At 30.9% G+C, this 13,079-nt stretch overlaps 1 protein-coding gene across 3 annotated transcripts; it reads right to left on the bottom strand.

The window, feature by feature from the left end:
* Positions 1–374: 374 nt before the first annotated feature.
* LOC130674625 (protein borderless) lies at positions 375–12,284 on the bottom strand. Of its 3 annotated transcripts, none has more exons than XM_057480013.1 (12): positions 11,701–12,284; positions 10,433–10,575; positions 8,524–8,779; positions 6,476–6,642; positions 6,241–6,385; positions 5,894–6,168; positions 4,388–4,522; positions 3,810–4,072; positions 2,553–2,734; positions 1,797–1,844; positions 1,528–1,704; positions 375–923 (listed from the first exon to the last, which is right to left on the bottom strand). In XM_057480013.1, exons 1-12 carry the CDS (start codon positions 11,771–11,773, stop codon positions 700–702), a joined length of 2,088 nt encoding a protein of 695 aa, XP_057335996.1. In that variant the 5' UTR covers positions 11,774–12,284; the 3' UTR covers positions 375–699. The 3 variants fall into 3 exon arrangements, with proteins under 3 accessions (XP_057335996.1, XP_057335997.1, XP_057335998.1); XM_057480014.1 differs by having other exon boundaries at positions 3,810–4,069; positions 11,701–12,283; XM_057480015.1 differs by having other exon boundaries at positions 6,476–6,612; positions 11,701–12,283.
* Positions 12,285–13,079: the final 795 nt, after the last annotated feature.

Below are 13,079 nucleotides of genomic sequence, written 5' to 3'. Positions count from 1 at the left end.
AAAATTTTGAATTATTCGAAGTTTCGAATTATTCACAGTTACGAATTTTTTGAATAGTTCGAATCTATTCGAGTCATACGAGAAGATTCGAATAGAGTCGAACTATTAGCAAATTTTCGAATTATTTGTGAAGTTTCGAATTATTCGAGAAAGTTATGAATAGAGCCTGGATTTTTGCGTTAATTTAAAAATAATTAATAATTAGTGGTGTGAAATTTTTTATATTACGAATAATTTGGAACTTTTCGAATAGTTCAGAAATTCGAATAGATATATTCGATTTTAACCCGATTCGCATACCCCTACTAATAATCTTTAAAAATTAATAATTAAAAAAAAAAATATTGCATGTTTTCACAAAAATACGATCTTCATAAAAGAAATATTATTTTTATTTTGAATAATGTTTCAGAAAATTTCGGACAAAGTAATGCATAAAAATAGGTAATCATAATGAAAATATACATAATATAATAATGATGCTATTAATTGTAACGGTAGTATTTAAAAAATAATAACGAACACATACAAGAGGACTTAAAATTTGTCCGGCAGATTTTTCCAAAAATTTAACATACAATTTCTATACCATAAGAATATCCTATAATATAGACATAATTTATTTAATTTTATTTCTATAAATTAGTACATTAGAAAAATTTTTTTTAATCCGCTTATTATAATAATTTATTTATTTATTCATTTATTTATTGTCGGTTGACAAAATCGTTTCCGTGACCACCAAATCGCAGCAAGCGCAGCAGCTAAAAATCCAATTCCCGCTACAATTCCCATAGAAATAGCACGATTTCTTCGATAAGCTGGAACTTCTAATGTAAATTGTTCACTGGTCGATACGTCATCAGAACTAGACATTGCCGATACTTCGAAAATGTAACTGCTTTCTTCTTCTAAGCTTTTAACTGCAACAATTGTTATCATTTCAAATTTTTTGAGGTTATTTTTGATATTAGTCATGAACTTGTGCCAGAAAGAGAATGAACTTCCACTACCGATATTTTTCTAATTATCGGTAGCGCGCATGCGCAAAGAAAGTGGGGGAAAATTTAGTACAGTCGGATTCCATTAACTCGGAACTTCCCCTCAATCTTGACCCCCACCACGAGCTACGTTGTCTCTTACCCACTGCCATAGTCGACCCAGAAAACGTCTGGATTTTTTCTCCCTCTATTATACTATTCTGCGCATGCGCAAATCCAAATGTTGTAGAGGAGGAATAATTGCAGTCGGACAAAATCTCAACCTTTCTTTGGGACGACTATATACATTTGTATGTGTATGTGTATGTTTATATATCCATAATTCCTGTAAATGTAACAGCGCATGCGTATAGTTTACTCTTTAAAGTAGAAGGGGCATTCGATAAGTCGAAATTTTGGTTCTTCCATTGACTGACTGTCTGAGTTAATGGAATTCGACTGTACATCGAACCAGAATGGAGGTAAAAACCGAAAACAGCCGAAGTACAATCTCTTGCTAGGACAATTTTACATATATATTTCTTACTTAAATAAAATGTGTCTGTAGTCTCAGCTCTACCGTGCAAATGTTCATCAGTTGTACCTCGGAACCATCTTACGACATAAAGTTTTATATCAGCATTCAATGGTGGGTCCCAGGTAACTAAATAACCTTCTGCGGTTACTTGAACTTTTAGATTTTTTGGAGGTTCTAAGCCTTCCTCTTTAGAAATAAATATAAAAAATATATATATACACAGAACATCAACAGTACAGGTCATTACTTATTAAAATTTTTTATTCAAATAAATTTACCTTGGGTGCTTTTGAATTCAGATGCTGAATTACGATTCAATGAGAGTCCTGAACATAATATGATTTATCAATAAAATTGATTTCTTATATATATGGTTAATTTTTGAATAGTATTAATTATAAGAACATAACTGAATAATATATAACTAGAGTGGTCCCAGCAAGAGTTTGGGATTTTCCTCCCACCATAAATTCATTCCCTCCATTATAATGTACTGAAAAAAGATATTCTGCGCATGCGCAGATATGAATCCGTGGTGGTGAGGGGATAATTGTGGTAGGGGTAAATCCCAAACTTTCACTCTGACAATTGTTTATAGCAATATTCTATAAGTTTTAACCCACAGGAAGTGAATTTTACAAGAAGCGTTTACTATCTAAAAATATATTAGCTACGATGAGGTAAAGGATAATTAGAATCTTGAAAAAATATATTTATAATTAAATGTTACGTGTAATTAAATATATTCTAGGAATTGCGCTAACGATTAGACTTTTATGAAATTTTTAGGTTATGACCTTTCAGATTATTACTGACGATTTATAAACATAGTATACAATTTTTTGTCACACGGGGGTGTAAAGTTCTATGGATTTTCCAAATTAAAAAATATGAATTTAAAATTTTAGGTTAGAGGAAACGTAGAACTTTTTTTATTTTCCAAGTCGCGGAAATGTTTCAACGTACAGAAATATTTATTACTTAGTTTTTTTTCAGACGAAATATAAAAAACTTAAAAGAATAAAAATAATTACCGGATTTGGTTTGCGTCAAAACTCTAATAGATTTGCTGAACATGCCGTCACCATGTTTATCTTGACTGAGTACCATAAATTCATATTCACGTCCTGGAGTGAGGTTAAGAATAGTTGCTTCAGTTATTTTCTTCGACGGAATTTTCATTGTCTTCCACTCAGTAGTATCAGTAGGTCTATACCTACACATATTAATACTATTTTTAAAAAACACTATGGTTTAATAATCAAGTGAAAAGTATTTCCGATTTATTCCTATTCATGCATGGAAACTTTTCCAATGAGTATGGTAATCATTATCGTAATTCAAATACTATATGATACAGGAACTTTTACCATAATTATAGGCATTGTTCATATAGTTATAAAAACTTCCAGAAAGCATTTAAATATAGTGGAAACCTAAACATGCAAACATGCAAATAACCTTCTCAATAAGACAATTTATAGATAAATTGAGAAAAATATAGATAGCCCGAACTGGGAATCGAACCCAGACCAATTCGGTATCGTTATATCGGTATGAGTTATATCCCATAATCCCAAGTAATTATTACCATAACGGTAAGAGATATTTCATAAACGTACAGGAAGAGAAATTTATGGTAACCGTTCCTAGTGCGTTAATGAAATATCCCATACCGTTATGGTAATGATTACTTGGGATTATGGGATATAAGCCCATACTTTCTGGAAAAGTTTCCATAACTATATGAACAAAGCCTATAATTATGGTAAAAGTTCCCATATCGCATGTGAAAGAATTGTGGTAATGATTACCATAATATTATGGTAATCGTTCCTATTATACTATGGTAAACGTTACTGTAATATTATGGTAACCATTACCATAATAAATGGTAACCATTACGGTATCGGCTACTATACATTATGGTAATGGTTACCATAATGTTATAGTAATGGTTCCTATAATATTATAGTAATAGTTACCATATATTATGGTAATGGTCACCATAATATTATGGTAACGATTACTATAATATTATGGTAATGGTTACCATAATATTTGGTAACCATTACTATAATGTTATAGTAATGATAACTATAATATATATGGGTGCCGTTCCTACAATCAAAATTTCAAAAAAAACCGGTTACCATGCATTATGGGAACCATTCCCATAATATATTGTAATTGTTACCATAAATTTCTCTCCGTCTACTAGGAATGGTTACCGTAATTTTCTTTCCGTGTAGTGGAATTGAGAGGAAAATAATGAATAAAAAACGACTTACCAAACAGCGTATTCCATTTTCGGTCTGACATATCCTGGAACCCATGTGAGTGTGACCGAATCTTTACTTGTGTTAGCATTAAGATTGTAAGGAGCACGTGGTGGTACATTTAAAACCATTAGTTCAGCATCTGCGACGACAGTAGCTGCTTCATTGCTAGCAGCACACTGATAAAGTCCACGATCTTGTTCTTGAATCCTTTCGATCGTCAAATTTCCACCATTGAGAATAGCTCGATCCTGCGAGAGTGGTGTGCCGTCCTTCTGACCGAAGGTTGTGTTAGTACTTTCCCCCAATTTATTTATTCATTTATTTTTATTAACCCTTTAATGTTAGTTACCCACTTACTTATACTCAATAAAAACTATACTTATTTAAATAATTCACCTTATGGTCGTGGCAATTATTTATTTTATTTATAATACAACAGAGTTTGAGATAGAAAGCGACTAGAATGAATTATAGATAACTAAATTTTATGCTACAAAGCACAAATAGAAGACCAAGTGTCTAACACTACCATTTTTTTTTTTTTTACTTTAAATTACGGAAAAATTTATATTGAACGGAAAACATACTTTAAACCAGACGATTGTGGGTGGTTGGGACTGATCACCATCTCGAGCATCGCAAGGTATTTCCAAACTTTCACCCAGTTTTCTCATATACAAACGCTGGGGAGTCACTGTAAATATTGGCGGTCTCTGAACTACCTAAAATCAAATTTCAATAACGTTTTGTTAATAATACAGTCGAATTCCATTAACTTGGACATCTAGTCTACAGAAAAGCGGAAATTTCCTGGGAATTCCAACTTATCGAATGCCCCTTCTCCTTGAAAGAGTAATCGGCACGCATGTACTCTTACATTTACATGTAAATATATACAGATACATACAAATGTATAACATCGGGTGAGAGAGCGTAGCTCGTAATGGGGATGAAAACTGAAGGGAAGTTCCGAGTTAATAGAATTCGACTGTAATGAACTAATTTATAAACTCGCCCTGATTAAACAAATGAATTCGATCGAATTAAACAGAATTGAATTTTTAATTCTATATAGTTCAGATAAATTCTGTTAACTCGGTACCAAACTTAAAAAAAAATTTTGTCTAATTCGGCAGGAAAACCAAAATTTATCCAAATTGAAACGAATTTAAATAATTCTATTCGGTTTAATTCGAAAATAATTCTCAAATTTTTGGTTCTGACTCCGAATTAAACTGAATAAAAACAGATTCCAAATGTTTAAATCAGTTTTATTCTGTTTAATTCGAAATTAATCCTCGAATTTCTGGTTCTGACTCCGAATTGAACCTAATTCCAAAATTTGAAATCGGTTTTATTCTGTCTTACCGAATATAACGAAATATAACAGAATTGAAATTTTCAATTATTGAATTCTGTTTTGCAGAATTGAGCAGAATTACAATTTTTAATTCGGTCGAATTCAGTTGTTTAATCAAGGCGTGCTTGTGATCGAGTGGATGACACTTTTGCCCTCGAACTCAAGTATTGGGCAGGCTTGGGTTCAAATCCCACAGAGAGCAAATGTAACTTTTCACAAGTTGATATAATGCACTGCCCTTTGAGGTTCGTTCCTTATAGCAGCCAGACTGCCACCTTCCTGACATTTTGTCTACAAACACGCACCGTGATTGCAGGTTAGTCGCAAATTTAGGAAAATTATCGTAATTACTTCCGAATAAAATTACGGTAGATGGCAGTGATTACCGTAATTCGGATCCTCCAGGATATTTTTGAATCGGGACTTACTAATGCACAGTCACTAAAAATTCTAAAAATACAGGCTTACAATTAGCCGATTGTCACACTTTTTACTGTACAACTAATCTCTACCGTTACCATGAGGGATTTCCCGACAGAATACAACTTAACCTATAGATAGACGCTAGGGTGCAAATGAGACACTATAAACTTAATGACGGCAGGAAGGTCAAATTAATTGTGGGATATAATGTAGCTATAAATTATGTAGCACGTGGCTTTATAGGGACAACAGTCAAAAAGGGAAAGAAAAATTATCAACTGTAGTCTAGGACACTTGGATAAAAACTTACCACTGAAATTGAAGGACTGGGACCTTCGGTTCCAAGTTCATTGTAAGGAGTACAGCTGTAACTTCCAGAATGTGTTTCATCGACTTTACTAAAGTACAAGGATCCGTTTCTTCTGTAAAAAACACCTGGAACATTATAAGGATCAAACAAAAATCCATCTTTCTCCCATCGTAAATTAGTCAGTGGCGGATTCGCCCGAAAATGGCAATCTAGCAGCGCTGGTTTTCCATACGGTAAAAACACTTCTCTTGGAGCATAAATAACTTTCGCTTTATCTGAAATATGATGATAAATTTTGAAAAATTAATTAACTTATTTTAATTAAATAATTTAGTTGAATTCTTTACATTGAACGTTGAGAAAAGCTGATGCCGATTGTTGGTCTCCAACATTATCCGTTACGACACAGGTATATTCGCCCAAATCACCAATCGCTGATGGTCTAATGATCAGTGTTCCGTTGTCATCAACAGAAGCTCGATCTCTGAGATCCTGATTTGTTTTTAAAATTAGTAGTGGTGTTTTTTTTTACTTTGTAATTTAAATTTTCCAATAGAAAAAGGGAAAAATATACGATTTTACCTCAACTTCCGGAATCTCAATGTTATCTCGTAACCATGTTATAATCATGTTTGAATTTTTGGTAACACACTGAAACTCAACAGTTTCTCCTTCCATAACTGTTTTATTAACTGGTGGTATTGCCAATAAATTTTCACCTGAAACACCATCCGCCGACCGCGACAAACCTAAGTTAAACGTTTTAATAAGTCTGCCCTATTTCCAGTTAGTAATTTATTTACGATTTTACTTATTTAATACGTAATTTAAAATTTATTATTAATATACATTAAAAAAATAGAATATTGTGTAACAAGGGATAGAACTAGACGATTTCAGACAAGGGTAAAGTTGACTGCCCGACATCACCCGAAGTCGGAAATCGTGTTCTATCCCTTGATACGCACTATATTTTTCGTGATTACAATAAGACGTTTTAGGACTAGCTCGGGGCTGTAGGGGAAAAAATTCTTGGAATTGAGGTACCCCCACTGTTGTGCTTGACAGTGTTTGAGCCCAAAGCTCATTATAAGACTATCGCCGTTTTGTGTCTTATTTATGTATTCGGTTCAACTCTACACTATTATACAGTGAATCTATTTTATATATAATCATAAATAAACGGAATTTTGTTTTTCTTTTCTGTTAATTAATTATGTGATACCTCGAAATTTTAAGTATTCTTCATGAAAATAAATTATTTAATCTACAATCTTTATGTATGTACATTTTGTCTCGATTTTTGTCGTACTGGTCGTTAGTCTTATAGCGAGGTTTCGGCGCAAAACTTTTATTGAATTGTTGGTGAGGGAAGTGTTCCGTGCGAGTTTAAACAAATTGAGAGGAAGAGTCTTATAATGCGTAGTCATTATTGCGAAGTCAGTCATTAGCTCATTTCTGACCGATAGCGCGGCAAAAGAAAAGTTTTACATTTTAAATATGCAAACTTGAGTAATTTAACTAAGAAACCAATGGCTTTTTATTAATTTAATAATTTTCTTTATTGAAACTTATATTATTTTGTTAATTTTTCAAATATGGTTATTAGTTTGGTTGATTATTAGAATGACATAAATTTTTAGAGGTTTATAATATGGCTGGAATTCTGACAGGTATGAAATGAAGTCAGAAGCTAATGAGTTTCTTTCCTAAAGACGAAACTGATCAGTTGTTGTTACTACATCATATTGGTCGGAAATTAGCTTCTTTTGACAGGCATTGAAACTCGCACTTTTTAATGTAGATGATATGAAAAATAGTATATTACACATCTAGGGCGTAAAGTAGGACTTTTCAACCCGTGCGTGTAATTTCAAACACGAATTGGGACGTCCTGACTTCATTCGTGGTGTGTTTACTATTTTTCACCAGATCTGAACCTGAAAGTTTAAATTTTAGCCTCTGTTCTGTAGGAAAAATGGCACATGCGCTAAAGTAAAACTTTCTTCCCGGTGAAGAAGGCAAGAAATTTTCGGTACAGTTATAGTGAAAAATAGTACTCGACTTCGCCTCGGCCAACAATTACATGTGATCTGAGACATTTCTTATTTTACTGCCCTAGGTGTGTAATATACTATTTCAGTGTCTATAATATAACTTTTTATAAGTTTGTCATTGATTAAATTAGTATATAGCAAAACTGTGAGCTGTTGACCACAATACTAAAGCAAAAAACTAAAATAATTAGAGTAGTTAATAGTTTTCATAGAAAAATAATTTACTTCTATTTTTCTCATTATTAAGATCTATGCAGATCTTAGATCACAGCTAAAAAAAATCATCAAACTGTAAAATTTAAAAAAACATTCTGAGCCGAAAAAATAAAAGATCGAAACAGATTTAAATAAATCTATTGATATTAATGTACATCTAAATTTCGAAAAATTAAATCTTCATTTATTTAATCAGATCTACATGAATACGGTATTAATATCTAATTTTTTTCATTAATCAGATTTACAAAATCTGTTTATAAAATCAATATGTGGGTTTGAAATTATGATCCCATCCATACATAAATTATTTTTATAAATTTTATTGAAAAAAAAAAAAAAAAAAAAAAATCTTACCTTCAATGCTGAGAAAAAACCACGTGCCATTATTACGTGAACTAGGTGATCTATCAGGAAATATGACCTTGCACTCGTACCAACCTTGATCACTTTCCCTGATGTTGGTCAAGTTAATACTTCCCTGTCCATATTCATGAATAGGTCGATCACCCTCCAATAAGTGAATCCGACCAGCATAATCCTCAGCAATAGAGAGCACACTATTTGCCTGTTCATAACCCGGAACTTGGTACCAGGAAAATATAGTTCGACCCTGCAACGTTAGACGCATCATCAATTATCGCGAGTTAAAGTCCTCGCTCGTCCTCATCCGCGGCATGAAAGATTCGGTTCATCCGGTCCGTTTGTTGATTATCATCACCATTAACTCATATATATATGGGCTAGTTACGTGTAAATTATTAAATAATTTAATTTAATAAACTCAATAAATAATAAATAATAACAGTGCATCTTATTTTTGTTTAGTTTTTTTTTAATTGACTGTATAGTTATTGAATAATTACGGATGTTTAAATTTTATTTGCATAAATAAAATATCAGAATCACCATTTGAATAGTTAATATATATCATTATTGTACCATCAATGTTAACTTGATCGTGTACTGTAGCATGTGTCTGCATTGCCGCATATGCTGATTAAACAAAATATAGCATGTCGTATACCGGTAATAATTTAATGCCTACTAATCGTCAATTACTAAGTAGTTTCCTGCATTCAAATTATTTTTACAATTGATGATTGTTAGATTTTTTTTATTATATTCAAATATATTTTCAAATAGAGCTTACAGTAATAGTGAAATTTTTCTCTTTTTAAACTTCCCGCCATAAAAATTTAAAATTTAAAAAAAAAAGGAAGTTATTGGTTATGGTCTAATTTTCGAAAATCGAGTTTTCATCAGATGTCGATCTTTTCAAGTTCTAGGAAATTATTCTGACCATTTTTAGATGGATGTGAGTGTGTGTGTGCATGTAAACTTTTTTTGTCGTACGGTATCTTTGGAACGAATCAACCGATTCGATCATTCTTGGTGGCAATTGAAAAAGCTAACCAAGACTTAAAACTTGATACATTTTGGGGTGAATCGGGCAAGTGGTTTATAAGTTATACGAAAAAAACCTAAAAAACAAATTTTTTTTAATTTTTGTTTTTTGTATAACTCGTAAACTACTCGACCGATCGACTTCAAAATCTATCAAGTTCTAAGTCTTGGTTAGCTCTTTCGATTGTCACCAGAAACGCTCGAATCGGTTGATTCGTTCCAAAGATATCGTTGTACCAAAATTATTTTTTTTCAGTAAAATGTGTATTTTGTGGGTTAAACAGTTTTTTGAGCTCAAAGAGCTTAAACTTTACTAGTAATTATACTTTCGAGCTCAGGGAGCTCGAAAACAGCGGGAAGTTTTGGAGTTGTCCCGTAGGGTCAGCCGTTTTTCAGATTTTTCTTTTTTAAATATTGTTCATATTTTAAAAAAAACCACGCACCCGAACAATAAATCATAATATGAACAATATATCTATATATATATATATATATATATATATATATATATTCTTTATAATACTTTTTACACGGTAGTAATTGATATTTATTTAACGGTCACGTGGAGTCAAAAATATCTCATATATTTTTGAACTCAAAATTTTTAAATATAATTACGGAAGTTATAAACTCAAAATATCTCAGTAACTATCAAGTTTTTGAAAAAAGTACAAGATACCTTTTTTGTAGAGAATTTAAAGAGCTCCAAAAAAGGTATCCTATATATTTTTCTTCAAAACGCATTATTGATAGAGATATTCACAAAAAATTAATTACACTTTATTTTTGAACTTATTAGTATCAATGGCAATATATATGCGTGATAAATATAAATATATATGAATGTATGAATACTTACTTCACGATTCCAATGTAAAATATAAGGTATCGGTATTTCGTGAGGAAAATCTAGATGACAATTAAATACAACGTAATCACCAACAGCTGCTGTAAAATTGTTTGAATCTTTGTCTTCATCTAACATTAATCCGTATCCCAGAGCTAGTAAAAATAAATTCAAAAAAAAATATAATTTTTACGGTTATTAAACACATATTTTTTGCACGCCTCATAAGCGAAGCGTTGAGGTTGTGCTCTACTCTCGACATTTCAAAAAAAGCAGTTTTCTCGAAACTGAAATCGATTTTTGATTTTAGATTAACGTCGAAAATTTCTATCAAACTTTTTTTTTATAGATTTTTTTATTAAAACGTATTTGTTTGTTTCATTACTAACATCTATAGTAATCTTTGTAGATCATTAGCTAATATAAGGCAAATTATCAAGATGCTAACATTCAAAATTTTGAATTCAAAAAAGATTCCGAGATCTGGTAAAAAAATAATGATTTCAAAAATATGTTTTTGATCTCAAGAGATCTGTATAAATTTGAATAGATCTATTGCCCGTGTGAAAAAAATTATTTCCAAAAAGATTTTAAAAAGATCGATATGTAAATCTTCTAAATTTGGAACAGATTTGAACTTCAAGTTGAACATTGCGCGGATGAAATTTCCAAAAAGTATTTTCACTACATTTTTCTTCGGTCAGAAAAAGTATAAAATTATGTTTCAAAAAGTTCTTATTTGAATCAAAGTTTGTCCACACGAAGTTTCGAATTAATCATATTTTTGGCTTTGGAAAATCCAAAATTCAAAAAAAAGAAACTTGAAATTATAATATGTCTCAACTTTACAAGTTCTACATGTCGAGCTTTCTCGGAATCTTTTTGGAACGAATTTTTTTAAGCGGGTGATTCAAATTTGAAAAAATTTAAACTCGATCTCATCGAGTATTGGAAACTCTGAATTATTTTTCGTGAATACGGAAACTTATATTGAACTGCATAAATCTAGATAGATCTAAATTTATTTCTATAGATCAAAATCAAGTTACGTAAGTCCATATTGATCTATTTTACTTTTTTCAGGTTTATAATTAAACTATTTTACTGCTAATGAATTTTTGAAAATATTTATTTATAAATTTTCTTTCAAAATTTTTTTTATAAAATCATGAGCAGAAAAAACAAATTTTTCAAATTTGATTTTACGAATCTACAGTGTTTTAGATAGCAGTGAATTTATATACACATATTTATAGATATATAAAAATTTTTGTTTTTACCTGCGTAACAAAAAAAAATAGTAACTAATCCACGGTACCATTTACTAGACTCTCGATTCATTTTAAGTGCCATTATAAATAAAGTCTATGACAAACTATTGTTATGTCACCGCAATTTTATTATTAATATTAATAAAAATATATATTGAACAATAACAAAGTCTCGGCACAAAAAGTACCGCACGAGCCGAGCACATTTGTCACCTTCACCTTCACTCATTAATTTCCACCATCAATTGTTAACACTCAAGCCGTCATTTTTTAAATTTACTTTGTACCCTTATTATTTATTAAAAAAAAAAAAAAAAAAAAAAAAAATGGAAAAATCAAAAAATTTTTTTTTAAATTTATAATTTCATATATTTTTATTTTTATCATAAATCAACACTTGACATCCTGATTGACAGTAAAAAATATCTAATAATATTTTGAGATGGCGGTTCAAACTTAAAATTGTACTCAACTGTGACGATTACGATAACGATGAAAAATAAAACAAGTTGACACGTAGTTGTAACCGAGAGTGATCGAGAAGTAGAAGAGATAACCAAGTAATTGACAGAGCTTGTCCAGAACAGAAGTCGTTCTCGTTGAACGGATACATACTGAGAGTGAAGGTGGGGGAGTAAATTAATTCAACATTTATGGGCCTGTCCACCACATTGTTGTAATCACAGTACGACGCGCCCTTCCAATACAATGAAATATATATACCTATATGTATACAGTAAAAGGCGCGGAAATCAGGTGCGCTTTTCAACAGAAAATTTTTTATTTTCACGAATTAGATCAATTGTCACCGGGAAATTTTTATCACTTTACTGCTGGTGCTCTCATTTGAAATTCAAATAAAATGCAAACAATGGACAAGAATTTTTGGCATAGAAAATTTTTTCTCGCTCCGAGATAATTTTTATTTTCAAATCTCATGATACAAAAAATTTCTTGGGGTAACTAAAAATTTTTTTGAGGCGAGTAAAAATTTTTTGTGCGAAAAAATCCTTTTCTTCTCTATATATGTATATATATGAGGCTGTTAAAAAAAAAAAAAGAAAATTTCATATGGTTTCGAAAGTTGGTTTAGTATAAAAAAAATCCTCCCAAAAGAGCAGCTTGACATCTTTATCCTGATAAGAGCTCAACGAATATTCATTTCCCATTTGAATTATATGTGAAATTTTTTTTTTTAAATCAAAGTACTTCACGGAAAAAAAGAGTTTCGTCCTCATAACAAAAGACGGGATAACGAAAAATTTTGTTATACTAACAAACATGATTAGCTTACGGTAACAAATCAATTTGTTATAATAACAAATGAAATTGTGTCGTAATTAAGAAGCCTATTCCTTATGAGAACAAATAATATTTATTATATCAAT

Source organism: Microplitis mediator, chromosome 9 (assembly GCF_029852145.1).
Source record: "Microplitis mediator isolate UGA2020A chromosome 9, iyMicMedi2.1, whole genome shotgun sequence".
Classification (NCBI taxonomy): Eukaryota; Metazoa; Arthropoda; class Insecta; order Hymenoptera; family Braconidae; genus Microplitis; species Microplitis mediator.
This window is presented reverse-complemented; position numbering and strand designations above follow the sequence as displayed.